This window comes from Vigna umbellata, chromosome 9 (assembly GCF_029865625.1).
Source record: "Vigna umbellata cultivar VRB3 chromosome 9, Vumbellata_1.0, whole genome shotgun sequence".
Classification (NCBI taxonomy): domain Eukaryota; kingdom Viridiplantae; phylum Streptophyta; class Magnoliopsida; order Fabales; family Fabaceae; genus Vigna; species Vigna umbellata.
The window spans coordinates 30,465,581-30,483,269 of NC_142173.1; the positions used below are offsets into that span (position 1 = coordinate 30,465,581).

The following is a 17,689-nucleotide window of genomic DNA, read 5'->3' on the forward strand; positions in this document are numbered from 1 at the left end:
CATGTGATGGTCGTCAAACTTCGTTTGAGAAAAGTTTGAGCAGAGAAGAGAGTCTCGCACGCTAAGATAAAGTGAATGAATTTTCAATCTCCCGCTCAAATTTTTATTGAATTCACTAATTTTCACGTCTAACGCTGGGGCATTTCGATGTTTTATATCCTTTTACGTCGAATTACAATTCTAAACGACGTTTAATAATTGTATTTATTTACAAAAATGCCACTGGTTATTTTTAATGTTGACTATTGAGTGGTTTGACGTTTAACGCGTGGCGTTATACGTTGTTTTTGCACTAGTGTGCTAAGCAATAGAGGTCACTAGAAGTGCACAACTCGTCATAACTCGACATTCATACTAAAGTCAGCTAGTCTAGTCTAGGTCTTGACATGTTTAGGATGTTTGGATTGTAATATGTGAATTATTTTTTAAGTTAAATGTAATGTATTATATGAATTGTTTTTTATCTCTAGCTTACCTTTTTTGTATGTGCATTGTTTTTATGTTCTTATGCTTCTTTCTTGGTTATGATCATCCGGTGGATGTGTGCAGAGGGTGATGAAGTGACCATAGAGCAGGTTTTGGACGGAGGGATGACAACTGCCAAGTTTTTTATAGATTAACTATATGTATATAATTTTGTTTTAATTGGTCTTTATAAAGTCAAATTTATAGTTATGTTGTGTATAATTATAATGAAAACTTTTACTCTATGTCTTGTGTTCTATTTTATTAAACATTTGGTCACTCCTTTATAATTTAATATTATATTTTTAGAATTTACAATCCACAATAAAATTATAAAAAATATTTATATTTACTTTTAAAATTATGACTTTATTATTTTTGTTTTCCTTAAGAAAATAAACACAAATGTGCATAAGTGTTTTTACTAGTAAAATTATAAAATGATTATCATTCTTATAATCTCTTTTTAGTAACATTTGTTTTTATAGTTTTATATCATTAATAAAGGAGATCTTTTGTTTAGTATAATTTTTTTTTTCAATTTTGTTTTTTTGTATTTATTTCTTAAAATCCAAATAATTATTCATAATAAAAAAATCATTTACATATTAAAACAATTATCTATAAGAAAAGTTAGTTTTAAATTTGTACGTGATCGTTTGTTTTTCTTTATATTAGAAAATATATGTTATATCAAAAGAAATTTAAAGATTAAATAAAAAATAATAAATATTTTTAAATTTATACATAAGTTTTGGATAAATATAAATAAAATAATAAATTAAATTTCTAAAAATACGTCAGTAAAATAAATAGAAATAATAACATAAGTTAACAATATAAAATGATTAAACAATCAAATTTTAGGACACGTTAACACAATAAACATAGATAATAAAATAAATTTTTTATTAATGAATTATTTAAAAATAATTTTTAAATTAAATAATATTTTCATTTTAATAATTAAGCAATAAATACGTTGCTATAATAAAAAGAGTATACCCATGCAGTTTCCATTAATTAATGTATAGCTAAATACGTTATTAATGCGATTGTTTATTTTTTATTTTTATCAAAACTAATTAAATAATAATAACCATGTACATTTGTCTAAGTAATTTAACAGAATTATAAAATTGTTATAATGATTATTATGTTTTATTAATTTCAGGAAATTGATTATATTTTATAATTTATATATTGAAACCAGTGACAAAAAATAATTATTAGAACAATTAATGTTTTTCGAAAACATTAATTACATTGTAATTGAATAGTTTAAAAAGTAACTATATTCCAATTAATGTCTTTGATGATTATTGGACAATTTGTGTAAAATAATCCATATTATTATGCTCTGAGGGTGAGAGAGCAAAAAAACAAACACGAAGGAAAAAGAAGTGTGGGGGGAAACAAAGAACCGTCGAGCTTGGGGTTCTTGCAACCTGTGAGTGCGCGAGAGAAAATCGAAGGTGACAAACCTTGCATCCGATTCTGGGAAGACGAGGGTTCTCCACCTGGTCGCTCTACAATCTGTAAGTCGCTGTGATTTTCTTTCTTTCTTTTTCCATTTCCCTTTTCTTGTTTGTCGCGTTTGATCGATCTATCACTTTCCCTATTTTCTTTCCAATTCACTTCATTTTTCGTCATTATTTCCCTCCTAATTTCACTTTTATCAATTGGTTTATTCAAACCCTTTTGGAATGCCATCCAATTTGGTTGTCGCTCATATGTTTCTGTTTTTGCTCGTTTTCAAACTAAACACTTTCTCTCATTTTGTACAAATTAAACGGAGAATTTTAGTTTTCTTGACTTATCTGGGTCATTTTGAATTGGTATTGTATATGTTTTGTGGGTCTTTTTCGTTATGTTGCAGTTTCTTTGGATTTGAAAAGCATATTAGGGTTCACTCGTGAAAAATGAACAGTAAGGAACGGGAAATTAAAGCTTTCTTGTTGTCCTCTCCTCTTTTGAATGATCTCGCCGTTTTCTATGTGTGAATGTGAGGATACAAGATGGGGTTCTTTTTATCATTTGTTAAATGGAGTCAAACCATCATGTAACCTAATTGTATTATGTACGTTTGGGCTGTTAGTGCTTCTTGCCCTTAACCTATGCCTGGACTAGGTTTTGGGTTTGCTGGGTAAGTTGCCTTGTGACCAAAACTCCTCCTTTCTGGTTGTGATGGCTAGAGTGAATCGTCGATGTTTACCCGTCCAGAAAAGCTAATGTTAGACTAGACAGAGGGGAGAACTGGAAGGTTTTACGTTAGTGGTTTTTGGGAGTCATATATGAGGTTGCATTTGTATAGTGTTGGACGAGGCTTCTGTGGGGGTATGAGATTATGGCATTGTGGGATGTTTGTTGGCTGAGGTCCTAATAGTGCGCATTATGTGTAGAAGGAGGCCAACCATGCAAACCATCTCATCATGGCATGGTGAGATTGCATTCTCTAGATTTTGGCATGCTTTTCGCCATGTGAATGGGTTGCATGGCTTGGCACTAAAAGTAGATCTGGATTATGGAACTGTTTTGCTCCCCCTTAAACACCTGGTTATGGGCTTGCCCCTTGGTTAAAAGTAATTAGGTTTTTGTTGGAAAGCCTTCTTAATTGTAGTTATTCCTAGCTCGCTGTAATTGCAGCCTCTTTTGAGACTGCCCTAAATTGAAATTTTATGTTGGTATTTAGTCTCTCATCAACTAGAGACATGGCTCAAATAGAGCTTATAAAGCTCGGGCAATCCTCCTCTAACAAGTCCATTTTATCGGGATAAGTTCAACTTTAAGTATAACACTTTGATGGAATTAGACAAGGTAGTCAAAATCATGATAAAAAAATGTGAAATTGCACGATTTCAAAATTATGCTCCCCATGTCCAATTTAAAGCCCATACAAGATTGTGCCAAGGTGGAATTGTTGTCAAAGATTGTCGAAACAATGGAATCACCTTGTGTTTTTTTGTCTGCCATGAATTTCCGCCATAGGAAGCCGTGGCATCCATAATATTTATATGCCAGAGTTTTGGCTGGATCACGCTGTTATTAACTATTCATAACATTAGCTGAGTTAGGCCTTAAGCCAAATTCTAATAATTTTATTATTTGCTTTAAATGGATAACGGATTTAGGTGCTCTGACCTCATTAAAATGCCACAGGTCAGAAGGACTGAATATCTTTTGCTTTTTTAATATTTTTCCTTGAATATATTTTTTGTCTCTAAACATGCCATTTTTCCAAATTAGTTCCTATTTAACTTTCAGTCATTTTTTACTCCTGCTGACTGGAACATAAACAAATAGAATTTGGTATTTGTAACTGAGAACATATTAAGCATAAAAAAAATCAAAGCATTTGCTATCTGAGAGAGCATACTCTAGTTATTATCACTGCACATGCTTAATGTGCCTGTGTCTTGGCCGTAAGTTAGGATGTTACAGAAAATAATCAATTGGTGTTGTCTGTGACAATTAAAATCTAGGAAGCACTAATACCCCTGTGGAACCTGTCGTACTTTTCAGACACTATACCTGTTAGACAGACTTTGACACTCCTCATCTGTGTCGCTATTAACCTTTTTCCAGCTCAGACACCTTTTTGACACAGTTTGGCCTCCTTTCCAACTCAGTTGAACACAAGTAAAGAGAGTGAGCTGACATCTATTATTGGCTAAATGCTTCTTAGAAACTTATATCGGTAAAGTTAAAAGAAATAAAAGGAAATAAAGTTAAGGCTCATAAAGTTCTTTTGAGGCTTGTTTCCATAGGACATGACTAGTTGTTTTAAGTTATAAGAGATATGTTTCTTAATATTGTATTTGTGAGGGTCACTATTATATGGAAATTGGTCATGTTTGATTTTTGAATTTGATTTATATAAATTTTATTTCTCAATTTATACTTTTGTCATCTCGTTTATATTTGTATATCTAAGTGGTGAGTGTTTCCATGTCACTATTATATGAAAATGGACAACTTGATTTTAGAATGTGATTTATACAAATTTTAATTCTCAATTTTGGATTTTTTTCGTGTTGTATATTTGTATACATAAGATATGAGTGTCCCCATGTTCTATATTTTGGATGTTGGCCGTGTCCCAGTGCTTGCGTCATTTTTGTGCCAGAGTCAGAGCTTCTTCATGTTATAACTGGTCCGTGCTGCTAGCACTCAATTATAAACTGTGATGATGATAACCTGGATCTTGGACCTAAGCCATTGGGACTGAACAGGGGCAAGGGTTAATTGCTGGATCTAAGACCAAAAGGAATTCAGCGGATCTTGAGGTTTATAACAAAAGGAAGCACAATGAGTAAGAGGAAATTAATTAGCTAGCTGATATGCCATGCTTGTCATGTAGGGGAAAGGCTGGATGTACATCAGGAGGAGGTTTAGTAATGCTGGGTAGTTCTTTTAGAGGAAGAAAGTTTATAGAGTTCTCTCGAAGGAGCTACTGGCTCTAGTTTTATCCTCATGCTTTTGCAAGCTCCTTGTTCATTACTATATTGATAGATAGCTTTCCTTTCAGTTTTGACCATTCAACCTTGGTGACAGGCTGAACATGATGCAAAGAATTTGAGAACATCTGAATACCCAATTTAGATCCTCTTTATTATCCTTTGGTGCCCTACATTTTTCTTCCCTCACAAGATTTACCATGGATTACAATTTATGCATTTCTTTTTATAGTATTCATGATTCCAGTTACATGAAATTCTTTTATTTTTATGTCTTCCAGAATCTTTCTGCTACATGATGTTGAACAAATGATACAGAACTTATTCTGTGCACAGAAAAACTGGTATATATGGCAGGACTTATGCCTGGAGAGTTGCCAAATCATGGACCATCTGATGGCAACTCGGGTAAAAGTTCTAAAGACAAGCAGGAGGAATCGCTAGGTCGCTGGTATATGTCTAGAAAAGAAATAGAGGAACATTCCCCATCAAGAAAAGATGGGATTGACTTGAAGAAAGAGACATATCTGCGCAAGTCATACTGCACATTCTTGCAGGATTTAGGCATGAGACTTAAAGTGTGAGTTTGCTGCTACTGATATTATAAATAATTATTTCTTTCTTGATTCACTTTCTTGCTTTGTGTGTGGGTTCCTCCAATGGATGTATGCTTCATTCTGTTGTTTTACTTTATCTATATTTCCTTTTCACTTCCACAACCTTATTTTCTTTCCAATTTCTTAACAGTGATGTTCTTTTGTGAAACCATTCCTACTGCTGTTGATCTGAACGATATACCCCACCAATGCTAGATAATGAAAGCATTATGAACATATGCTTAATTTTTTCTGCAATTTAGTTATCCTTTTCTGCTTTACTTGGTTCGTTGATATCTTATAATCATATATTTGGAGTATTTGCAAGATAGACATATTAATTGCATTTTGAATGCAGTTGCTTTTATTTTCACCATGTTGTAAATATTTATATCCTATTTTCAAAATTCTGTTGGAGGTTTGCATATTAATGTAATGTTGGTCTGTGCAGGCCTCAGGTAACTATAGCAACTGCCATAATATTTTGTCATCGATTCTTTCTCCGACAATCTCATGCAAAGAACGACCGAAGGGTGGGTTGTTTCTCTTCCAAATGGATATTATGTAGTAGGAATTTTCCTTCTCCAAAGTTTAAGTTGCAACTTAACTTAGTTTGCTATGTTTGTGTTCTTGCGATTGTGGATAGCCATCGTAAGTGTCATAGACTAATAGAAATATCATATGACCAGTTAGAAGATAGTTTGTGTTGTGCGGAATTATTTTCCTTAATTGGCTGGCAGATAATCTGTAGATCTTTATTGTCTATAATATTGGTTTCTATTGTTTAAAAGCATATGCTTGACTTTCGATTTTTTTAAGTGAATTAAAGCTAACTAACATGATATGAACACCTAGAAATTATGGCATTGCCAAATTTTTCTAGATGAAACTTGTAATTAATAGCGTAGAAGAAGAGCCCAGGCTTTACGAAATTGGAGTTTATTCATATGTCAGCTGTGTTTTTGGTTATTTCAAAACATTGTGATAACTATTCCTGGACAGGTCCTGCTGTTATGATTTATGTATGTCTAACTATAATATACTACTCTCAATATTTAAAATGGTTTGGGTGCACATTCAACCTAGAAAATTTTCCAAAGTTCTGGGAAGTTGAAAGTTTACATGGGGGAGCAGAGTAACAGAAAGAATGAAATGATAGAGAGATGGACATAGAAGAATGAGTATTGATACTGAATAGAATTGGTCATAAGTTGAAAGGACTTATATATGGTTTGGAAGATGTCTGTATACCTGCGTGTAGGATTTATTGTTTCTCAATAGGGATTTGTAGTTAAGAATTTATATTGTCATTTTTGCAAAATATTATTATTTTAGGTGGGTTTTTTATTTTTTATGCAATCTGGATTGGACATGCAATCTTTCCATTTTGTAGTTGAAGATGAATGAATATTCTAAATTTGAAACCTTGGAAGTTGACATTTCTGTGAAAATTTGATCATATATCTCAATTTACTATTCCATTTAACTGTCGTATCTTATATTTTATTTTGAATTCCAACTGCTACCTAAACTTTTGTATTTAGTGAACTGTCAAATCCGTAAAACATCTGTGCTTTATTATTTGAGTTCTATAATTATTTGATGTAAGGGAAATGTAGTTATGTTCGAAATTTATATTACGAGAATGGTAGATGTGAAAGCCGTATAGTTTTAAAGATTATTTAATCAACATCTCATAATTCACTTTGTGAACTTTTTTGCAGACCATTGCAACGGTTTGCATGTTCCTTGCTGGGAAGGTTGAAGAGACTCCTCGGCCACTGAAGGACGTTATTCTTGTTTCTTATGAGATCATTCATAAGAAGGATCCTGCAGCTGCACAGAGGATTAAACAGAAGGTGTTTTATTACTGATGGTGTTTTGATCAGTTCACTCCTATACGTCAACATTTTGACTTAGGATTTAGTTGAAATCTATCACAGTCTGTCATCTTTCACCACTTGTCTAAGGGACTAGGTTTTTTCCTATTTGCTTCAAGACTGTGTCTCCCTCCAACTTTGTCAGTTTATAGCCAAAAACACCATCTGTCTAGGTTATAATATCAAACATGGTCGATGTGTCCTGAATATTGAAATCCCCTAACTTGTTTATCTGCCTTGTAAATTATTTATAGTATCCAAGTTTATTTTTTGAAGTTGTGTGCTTAATAATTAGTAAGAACTGGTTGCCTGGAAATTTTCTAAATTTTATCATTAAGGAAATGATCTTTCCCCTTTTTTTGTTGATCTGTTTCCATCTCCAACTGCTGTATATTGGTAAAGTATCTACATGGTCCCTTTTCGACTTCTTTTCTTACATCTCTTTTATTATGGTTCTTTTTCCTTTACCCTTGATATCTTTATATTTGTTCAATGGAAATCTTAAACGATGCAGGAAGTGTATGAACAACAAAAAGAATTAATTTTACTTGGTGAGAGGGTTGTGCTTGCCACTTTAGCTTTTGATCTGAATGTTCAACATCCTTATAAACCTCTTGTGGAGGCCATAAAGAAGTTCAATGTTGCCAAGAATGCCCTTGCTCAAGTGGCGTGGAACTTTGTTAATGATGGGTATGATTAAGTTGCCATTTGTTTGATTTTAACCTTGTTAAATTTATTTAAGTATATTGTTCACACACTGGAAAGTGGCTTTCAGGCTGAGGACATCGCTCTGCCTGCAATTTAAGCCACATCATATTGCGGCAGGTGCCATTTTCCTTGCTGCCAAGTTCTTGAAAGTGAAGCTTCCATCAGATGGTGAGAAGGTTTGGTGGCAAGAGTTTGATGTCACCCCACGTCAATTAGAGGGTTGGTGTTATCCCCTCAATTCATTTGGATGCAACAAAATTGATCTGATTGGATGGCCTTTTGTATTCCCTTGGTTTTAATGCATTATATGATTTCTGCCATTATCAGTTATCTCGATGGTTTTGTCCCTGTTTACTAATCAAATTTGGAATTTTCACTAGGGAACCCAGTTTAATGCTGAGTAGTTTAACAATGGGCTGTCCTTTTGTGTGTCTATGCTTCTGTATATTCTTCTCAATCCTTGTTGCTATTTTTTCTTGCAGAAGTTAGCAATCAAATGCTGGAACTCTATGAGCAGAACAGAATTCCACCAGCACAGGGAAGTGAAGTAGAAGGAAGTGCTGGAGGGACAAGATCTGCTACAAAGGCTCCTGCGGTAAATGAGGACCAGGCGTCAAAGCAAATATCATCTCAAGCTCCCCAGCACTCATCTGTGGAAAGAACTGTGGTACCGCAAAGAGGAACTGAGAACCAAAGCAACGATGGAAGTGCAGAAATGGGCAGTGATATTACTGATCACAAAATGGACTTGGATAATAGGGAGTCTCAGAATTCGGAACAGTTGACTCAGAAAGATAACAAGAGAGAAATGTCAAATAGATCTAAATCTGGCTCTGAACGAATAGTCGCAGGAGACCAAGAGAGAATGGTTGGGACTAAGGAGGGTGCAGAAGTTGGAAGGAGAGATGAATCAGCATTATACAATTCTGGCAGCAATGGTGGTAGAAATATGGAGCGTCGCGAAGGCCCTATAAGTCATTCACCGAAAGAAGCAATCAAGATGATTGACAAAGATAAGGTAAAGGCTGCGATGGAGAAGAGGAGAAAGGAACGAGGGGAAATGACAGTAAAGAAAGATGTGATGGATGAGGATGATCTGATTGAGAGGGAACTAGAAGATGGAGTTGAATTGGCAGTTGAGGATGAGAAAAATAAGCGAGAGAGAAGACAGAACTGGTCAAAGCATGATGGTGAAGATCATCATGGGAAGAATCATGAGGAAAATAGAGATGGAAGACACACGAGCATGAAGGGGCAGTTTCAGAAAGACATGGATGAAGAGAATGCAGAGGAAGGGGAGATGATTGATGATGCTTCATCATCGTTGAACAATCGAAAGAGAAAAATGGGAAGCCCTCCTCCAGGGAAGCAACCAGAGATGAAAAAGCGGCCAGATTCCAGTTATCACAATGATCTTGCTGAATAAAGGAAATGGGATGGGGATGGTTGGTTTTGTAAGACAGGGAAAACACAAGGAATGAGGTGAATATTCTGCTGTCCTTTATTTGCCTATTGTGATTTGGCTAATCGGTTGCTAAAGAATTATTCATTCTGAACGCTCTTGTTTGCCTTATACATTTATTATTTAAGGAACGGGATGCCTCAATTTTGGTAGTGCCATTAAAGGCTTATTATTATTATTATTATTATTATTATTATTTTTTCCGGGGGAGGGCAGGGGGTTGTATGAGAACCTTATGCTATTTATTTAATTTAATACATATGAATGTATTTACCTGAGTTGCGTTGCTAAATATTTCTCCAATCATCTCAAAAGACACAATTTTATCTCCAAAAGAACTTAAAAAAACTCTACAAAAAAAAATGGAGATGGTGTCATTGACCTTGATTTTAATAAGGTGTTCGAGATATGCGTAATCTTCTAGGAACCTCACCTGGAATACGGGAGAATAAAATCTATAAACCCTTATTTATTTTATTGGTTTCGATTGACTCTGATTTTATTACGATTTAGATGTGGTTTGTTTCATTCAGATTAATTGGATTCGATTGTATATTATACATAAATATATATAAATTTTTTTAAGACAAATATCATAATTATAATTGGTTTACGTCAACTAAATAATTCAGATAAACAATATCTTTTATTCTAATTGATTTACATGAACTAAATAATACTAAAAATTAAAAAAACACTTACAATTATATTATAGACCCTTTATTTTATAAAATATTAAAGTTTAGCTCCTAATTATTGTCTCATTTAATTTTTCTCACTTAGTTATTAAATTCTTTTTCACGCATTTAAATAGACTTAACTTAAAATCCAAAAACATGATTTTGAATTTGGAACAAATTTATTTGAGTACACTTAAAGTAATATAAATTTATATTATTATGAATAAAATTTTACAACATGGATTTTTTGTTCAAGCTTTAGATAAATTATTAAGTGAAAGAAATAAAATAATCTAACTTGATAGATGCTGTGTATGTGAGTGAGTGTGAAATCTAATTAGATTGATTGTTGAAAGATTCAAAGGCTACAATAAATTTTTTTCATATTTTTTAGGACAAAATTGATTGACTTATAATATATATATATATATATATATATATATATATATATATATATATATATATATATATTATACCTATTAATTGAACTATTTACTTAAGTAAGATTTTGTAATCTTAAATAATTATTTTTTCAAGTTTGATTAATTCAATGATAATCGCTCGGGTTAATTTTGACATAAGACTATCAAATCGATTCAATGGAGTAATTGGCGAGATAAATAAAACTATACTATCTTATAAAAAAAATTTGATTGGTCGTTTGAGTTACTTATCAAACGTACACCTAGCATGATTAAGAGTATTTATAGAGATTAACACAAATCAAGCTGGTAATTACAATTAAAAGGTGATTAAACCGTAATTAAGTTTGAGGTAAATAAAAATTCATTAGAGTTTATATAAATAAAAGCTTCATATGAGATAGTTATAATTGATTGTTGCATTTAATATTATATTGGTGTGTGACCAAACTCTTTCTTACTTAAGCATTATAATACCTTACTATTTGAGTAAAGACTACATCAAACTAAAGGGAGCTGAGGATTTAACACGTGGAGAAGAAAAAAGTTAAAAACTAAATCACTTGAAAGTTATTACTTAACCGACTAGGTGGAGAGAAATAAAAAGTTGGAAACTAAATCACTTTAAAACTATTCTCAATCGGTCGCGTAAAAACAAATAGAACAATGAAATATAATCTATATATATTTACTAAAATATAGAATAATTTTTGTTACTATGGGCTCATAGGCTACCGATCGGTCTCGACCAGCTTCGCATCCGTTCGGTCTTGACAATTGACCAGAGTTAACGCACAATGAATGTGATAACGGCTACCGTTAAACAATTAAGGTTTGCATTAATGACCATTAAGAGGTAAATTAATTTAGATTCCTTTAAACTCTATAAATAAGGGTTTAGGTTTGAAGTAAAGACAGATTCAACTCATACTACAATATGCCCTATTTACGTCCTATTAGGACTTCAATATTTAACTATGACAAACAGTTCATAAAACCGCTCCTAACTTGAGCGTCGGAGTGCCTTTTGCAGGTACCTCCCCTCTTTTACAACTGAGCGGTCAAGATTGAAGTTCACCGAGCGGGCAATATTGAAGGTGGCCGATCAGTCCAAACTGGAAGCAGACAAGCGAAACGCACCAGTCGAAGGTTAGTATCTCGGTCTCACAATTTACACAGAAACATTTTGGCGCCCACCGTGGGGCCGAGAGCAAGCTGAAGACACCCAATGGTGACCACAAGAAATATGGGGGAGCAGAGCACCATAGATTTAATAAGAGAGTTACAAGCCCAGATTGAGGCACATGCGCAGACTATACAAGCGCAGGCGCATGCGCAGCAAGAGATGCGGCGGAGGCATTAGGAGGAGATGAGGGCACTAAGGGCTGAACGAGAACCTCCCGAGCGGTCTGCCTCGAATCGGGAGAATGCCAATGAGGCAAGTCATAATCACGTCAACCCGAACGGTCGGGCTAGAAGGGAACCAACACCCCTGCAGACCGCTCGACCTACCAGTTTATTGCCCTTCACGGCGACCATCATGCAAACCCCAATGCTAGAAAAGACTCCCCCCGTGTTGGATAAGTATGATGGTTCGGCTGATCCGGATAATCACTTAAGGACGTTTGGTAATGCAATGGCATTCTATACAGACAACGACCCGATCATGTGCAGAGCCTTCTCGTTATCACTTAAGGAAGAGGCATTGGAATGGTATAACACTCTTCCTCCCAACACAGTGGATTGCTTCGCTACTGTGGAAAACCTCTTTAGGAGACAATACGCATCCAATCGGAAACAGGAGGTAACACTGGCGGATTTGGTAAATACTAAGCAGGGGAAAGGAGAAACTTTGAAGGCTTTTATGAAGAGGTATACTGAAACCGCACGACGGGTTAGAGAGATAGATTAATCTTTTATTATCAATAATTTGCCTTCGTGTATGAGACCAGGATATTTTGCAGAAAAATTGTATGCACGACCGCCAAAAACTATGGAGGAGCTACAGGAGCGAGCAGCTGAGTTCATCCGTATGGAGGAAATGCGATTGTCACAAAGGAAACGACAGCAAGAGGCTGATGTGGGCGGAAGTAGAAAGGACGGCAAAGGACCGTTCGACAATAACGATAAGAATAGGGAGTTTCCCCGGCCATTCAAGTTTCACCATTATACAACCCTCAATGCACCTAGGGCAAAAGTTCTCGAAGAAGCCCTTAGCGCAAAACTTCTCACACCCCGAAGGAAACCATCTCCAAGAAACGCAGATGAAAGGAAGAGTTGCCGGTACCATCAAAACCATGGACATACTACAGAAGACTGCATCACATTAAAAAATGAAATAGAAAATCTTATTCGGGCGGGACATCTCCGTAGGTTTATAAAGGAAGCAAGATACAGCCTCCCCAAGGAAGGATATTCGCGAAGAAGCCCTGAGCGGGCAAATAGGAAAGACGAGCGAGGGCGGGGCTATAGTCGCAGTCCCAGTCGTCATCGGGAACGGTCGGTTCGTGGATTTATCAATTAAGGAGAAACCTCCAAAACTCTATTAATGTCATTGTTAAATTTAGTTTTACTTGATTTAGACTTTTGTTATTGTCCTACGCTTTCATTATGGAATAAATAAGGCCAGGTAATTGGTGCCCAATCAATCGTTCCCAAACGTTGGTAAAGAAGTGCATATCCAGCGAAAAAAGTCTCTATAAAGAGTCTGAAGAAAAAGACCGAGCGGTAAATCCCGCTCGGCCGAGAGGTAAACCCTCTCGTCAAAATTGAAGATAAAGACCAAGAGGTAAATTCCTCTATAAAAATTTGAAGACCGAGCGGTAAATCCCACTCGACGAAGAGGTAAATTCCTCTATAAAGATTTGAAGACCGAGCGGTAAATTCCACTCGGCGAAGAGGTAAATTCCTCTATAAAGATTCGAAGACCGAGCGGTAAATCCCACTCGGCAAAGAGGTAAATTCCTCTATAAAGATTTGCATACCGAGCGGTAAAGCCCGCTCGGCAAAGAGGTAAATTCCTTCATAAAGAATGAATATCGAACGATCTTAATTGATTAGGCGACTGGTCTTATAACAACCTGTTCTGATATTAATGCATCGGTTTGTTTGGCTACTATTTTTCTCACCATATCAAATTTAGAGTTGTTATATTTCTTCAGTAGAGGTAACAGGATCCTGCAAATCACAACCGAGAGGTAAATCCCTCTCGTCAAAGTTGAGAACAAAGACCGAGCGGTAAATCCCAGTCGGTCGAGAGGTAAAACCCTCGTCGAGGTCGAAGCCAAAAACTGAGAAGAAAATCCTTCTCAACCGAACGGTTCTCACTCTCATCAATCAAGAAGCTTTGATAACAAGGACTGTCAAGCATGCAGCCAAATTCAATACATGGAACTGTTCGGCACAAATACGATATAACGACTTGAAGCACACGGAGAGCAAACTCCTTAACACAACGAGAACAACCTCCCTCAAACTCATAAGTCCTATAGTTAACCGTTTGGCTAAAGCCGAACGATTAACTCGGACTTGGGGGGCTTAATATGTTACTATGGGCTCATAGGCTACTGGTCGGTCTCGACCAGCTTCGCATTCGTTCGATCTCGACAACTATTGAGCAGAGTTAACGCACAATGAATGTGATAACGGCTACCCACTACAAAAAAGTTGGGCATTACCGACGGCCAGAAGCCCTCGGAAACTGCCATAAGCCGTCGATAAAGGGTGTTTACCGAAGGCTTATCGACGGTCAAAAATCCTTCGGTAAATCTCTTGTCGCTAACAATTACCGAGGGCTTTTGCCCTTCGGTAATTACCGAGGGCCAAAAGCCTTCGGTAATTACCGAGGGCCAAAAGCCTTCGATAATTACCGAGGGCCAAAAGCCTTCGGTAATTACCGAAGGGAAAAAGCCCTGGGTAATTTCCGAAGGGCGAAAGCCTTCGGTAATGACCATACGAGGGTATTTACCGAAGGGCAGAAGCCTTCGGTAATGACCTACTGTGGGCATTTACCGAAGGGCAAAAGCCTTCGGTAAATTGCAGAGAAGGTTTCAGAGAAATGGTATTTCTTGTGCAACCCAGACCTGTATATCAAATTTCAATTACAAACAGACCTGCATATCAGTTTTCAAGCACATACAAACATGCATAATGTGCATCTCAAAGATGCAATCAATTATCAATATCCATTGAACATCAATTAATCCAACGAACATCCATTAATGTATAGATAATGTAATTATAGTGCAAATATAAAATAATGTAACAAAAGGATGTTCTAACATCCAAAGTCTGGAAGTAGATCTAACTAACATTGAAATCATATCAAGTCAAAAATGTTCTAATATCCAAATGTTTGTGTAACAAGTAATAAGAAAATGAAACTAATAATGTACATAACTATCATCAGAATGATCTTCATCATCCTGCTCCTGTACTGATGGCTGGACTGGTGTGGGTTGGACTGATGAGGGTTGGACTGATGTGGGCTGCTGAGTGGCAGCAGGTGATGAGGAGGGTCGTGGCTGGGTCGGAGGGATATTTTGTACGTCCTGTGAGGTTTCAGGCAAGACTCTCATGACCAGGGCCTTAAAGTTTGTAAACTCTGCTATGAGATCAGTGATCTCCTGGTCACGTTGCCGGAGTTCCTGCGTGAGGCGAAGAACGACCTCGTCAGGAGTACTGGTGGAAGAAGAAGGCTGGTGCTTCAGAGTACCTCCTCTGGATGCTGTATAGTTTGCAGCAAGCTGTCCCGCACCATACACTCGTCCTTTTTTCTTCCCACCAACGATGTCGATCCAGCACTGTGTCCTACGGATGTCATCATCTGCATTACTGGCATCATCCGGTGTAGGAGCTGACTCATGTTCAGATCTAACCTGTGAAAGTCTCGTAGAAAAGTCTTCCTGTTGAAACATTAAAAGCAATGTCAGGGAACGATAGTATAACATAAATGAAAAATTAGTAATAGTAATAGTGTTATTTGCTTACATGAGTCTTCCGAGATCTTTCATCAACAAATTGATTAGTTCCCTTCCGAACATGAGTCTGTGCAAAGACCTCATCAACATGGACCGCCCGTCCTAGAGCCTGTGCCTGTAACATAATTAAGAATTACAAGCGTACATATGAAATAAAATATACATAACTTATGTATGAAAGAAAAAGTTATGTAATGAGATTATACCATACGAATGACATGCTCATGAATGGTGATCGACCCACCAATATGCAGGGTGCCACCCCTTTCAGACGCTCTGTTCCTCTGGGCTTTGGCACATTTATTGCGAAACTCTACCGTATTCCAATGAGCAAGTAAAGAGTTCCAAATTTGTTCACCCAGCCAGTTAGGGCACTGTCTTGCATTGCGGGCATCCCTAAACATCTCTGACAGTCGATGAGATGCTTTCATGTGAAAATTTCTGTGTATCTGACTTTCATGTTCAGGTTTCCACTGCACCTTCATCTGTAACATTAAATAGAACAAACATTGATTACAGAACATACTCAAATAAGAGGGACAATTAGTTAAATAGATTGTTCACCTGAAAGCGCTCCCAGAATGCCTTTCTGTCGTCATCAGGAATTGCTCCCCAAGTAGGCCATGGACTTAGAAATTGTCGCTTAATTGAACGTGTGATGGCCTGGGAAGCAACCCTAGATGGAATAAACCTATAGGATAAAAGTCATTTGAATTACAATAGGGTTTAAACATCAAATTATATCAAGAGATTAAAAACTTACCCTTTACCATACGGCTCAATCCATGGTCGATCATGGAGGGGGGGGTCAAGACCTTCACCATCACCACTTGAATCTTGATCAGCAGATGGTGTGACAGTGTCAGAAGGCGGTATAACAGATGAGGAAGGTATAGAAGTAGGCTCAGGGACATGAGTGGGGGTTATAACCACAAGGGGAGGAGTGGGGGTTATAATTAGAGGAGGAGGAAGAGGGTCTGTTGCAGGGGTAGTAGAAGGGTGTACTGCAGCAGAGGTAGTAGAAGGGTGTACTACAGCAGAGGTAGTAGAAGGGTGTACTGCAGCAGGGGTAGGAGTAGGGTGTACTGCAACAGGGGTAGGAGTAGGGTCTACTGCAGGTGTAGGAGGCTGTACTGTAGGGGTAGGAGGAGGCCCCACAGATGATGTAGTGCCGGCAGCAGTGGTAGGTAGTCTAGCAGGCACCCTAAGTACATACTTTGGTGCCTGTCGTTGCCTCTTTCTAGGCCTTGCTACCCCCTTTCTTTTATCAGGACGTTCTGAACCTTGTCCTGTCATTACTGCATTGAAATGGTTACAAATAAAGCGAAAAAATAGAAATGATTAATGAAGGATCAATGCTTTTTAAAGTAAATGTATAAATAATTGCATACAACTTTTAACATGGTATTTTAGATAACTGTATTGAAATGACAGTTCAATTTGCTACAATGGATGTCCAACATTCAATCGTCGTCATCATGATCGTCATCTTCATCTTCTTCTTCATCATCGTCTTTATCATCATCATTTTCGTCTTCTTCTTCGTCGTCGTCATCATCATCATCATCTTCTTGTTCGTCTTCTTCTTCTTCTTCTTCTTCTTCTTCTTCGTCTTCTTCTTGTTCTTCATCACCTTGTATTGTTGCTTGTAATTCATCTCCATCACCATCAGGGTCGACCAATGCGGTTATACGTTCAACTTCAATAACTTCTTGTGGTTGTGACATTTGGTCAAGTTGGTAGGCAACATCTTCCTCAACCTCATTTGAGTCAATGCGTCCTCTTGGCTTGGTTTGTATTGCTACGGCCCAACCACGCTTGTCAATATTGCGGAATGGTGGATATGGCACATAATAAACCTGTCTGACATTACTTGGTAGAATGAAAGGATCAAACGGTCCATATCTTAATCTCTAGTTGAGTTCGACAATATTAAAGCGTGAATCGACTCTAGTACCAGCTCTAGAAGGATCAAACCATTCACAATAAAAAAGTACTACTCTGTTTGGAGAAGTAGTGCTGTTGTACTCTAACTCATAT

General features: G+C 36.6%; 2 protein-coding genes across 3 annotated transcripts; one reads left to right on the forward strand and one right to left on the reverse strand.

The window, feature by feature from the left end:
• Positions 1 to 1,844: 1,844 nt before the first annotated feature.
• On the forward strand, positions 1,845 to 9,758 carry LOC124845735 (cyclin-T1-3-like). Of its 2 annotated transcripts, none has more exons than XM_088098629.1 (7): positions 1,845 to 2,003; positions 5,204 to 5,502; positions 5,970 to 6,051; positions 7,243 to 7,377; positions 7,913 to 8,088; positions 8,174 to 8,325; positions 8,589 to 9,758. In XM_088098629.1, exons 2-7 carry the CDS (start codon positions 5,273 to 5,275, stop codon positions 9,530 to 9,532), a joined length of 1,719 nt encoding a protein of 572 aa, XP_087954755.1. In that variant the 5' UTR covers positions 1,845 to 2,003; positions 5,204 to 5,272; the 3' UTR covers positions 9,533 to 9,758. The 2 variants fall into 2 exon arrangements, with proteins under 2 accessions (XP_087954755.1, XP_087954756.1); XM_088098630.1 differs by having other exon boundaries at positions 5,259 to 5,502.
• Positions 9,759 to 14,893: 5,135 nt separating this feature from the next.
• On the reverse strand, positions 14,894 to 17,535 carry LOC148193174 (uncharacterized). Its single transcript, XM_088098397.1, has 5 exons — positions 16,413 to 17,535; positions 16,214 to 16,340; positions 15,856 to 16,134; positions 15,660 to 15,764; positions 14,894 to 15,574 (listed from the first exon to the last, which is right to left on the reverse strand). The coding sequence occupies exons 1-5, from the start codon at positions 16,943 to 16,945 to the stop codon at positions 15,053 to 15,055; spliced, it is 1,566 nt and encodes a 521-aa protein (XP_087954523.1). The 5' UTR covers positions 16,946 to 17,535; the 3' UTR covers positions 14,894 to 15,052.
• Positions 17,536 to 17,689: the final 154 nt, after the last annotated feature.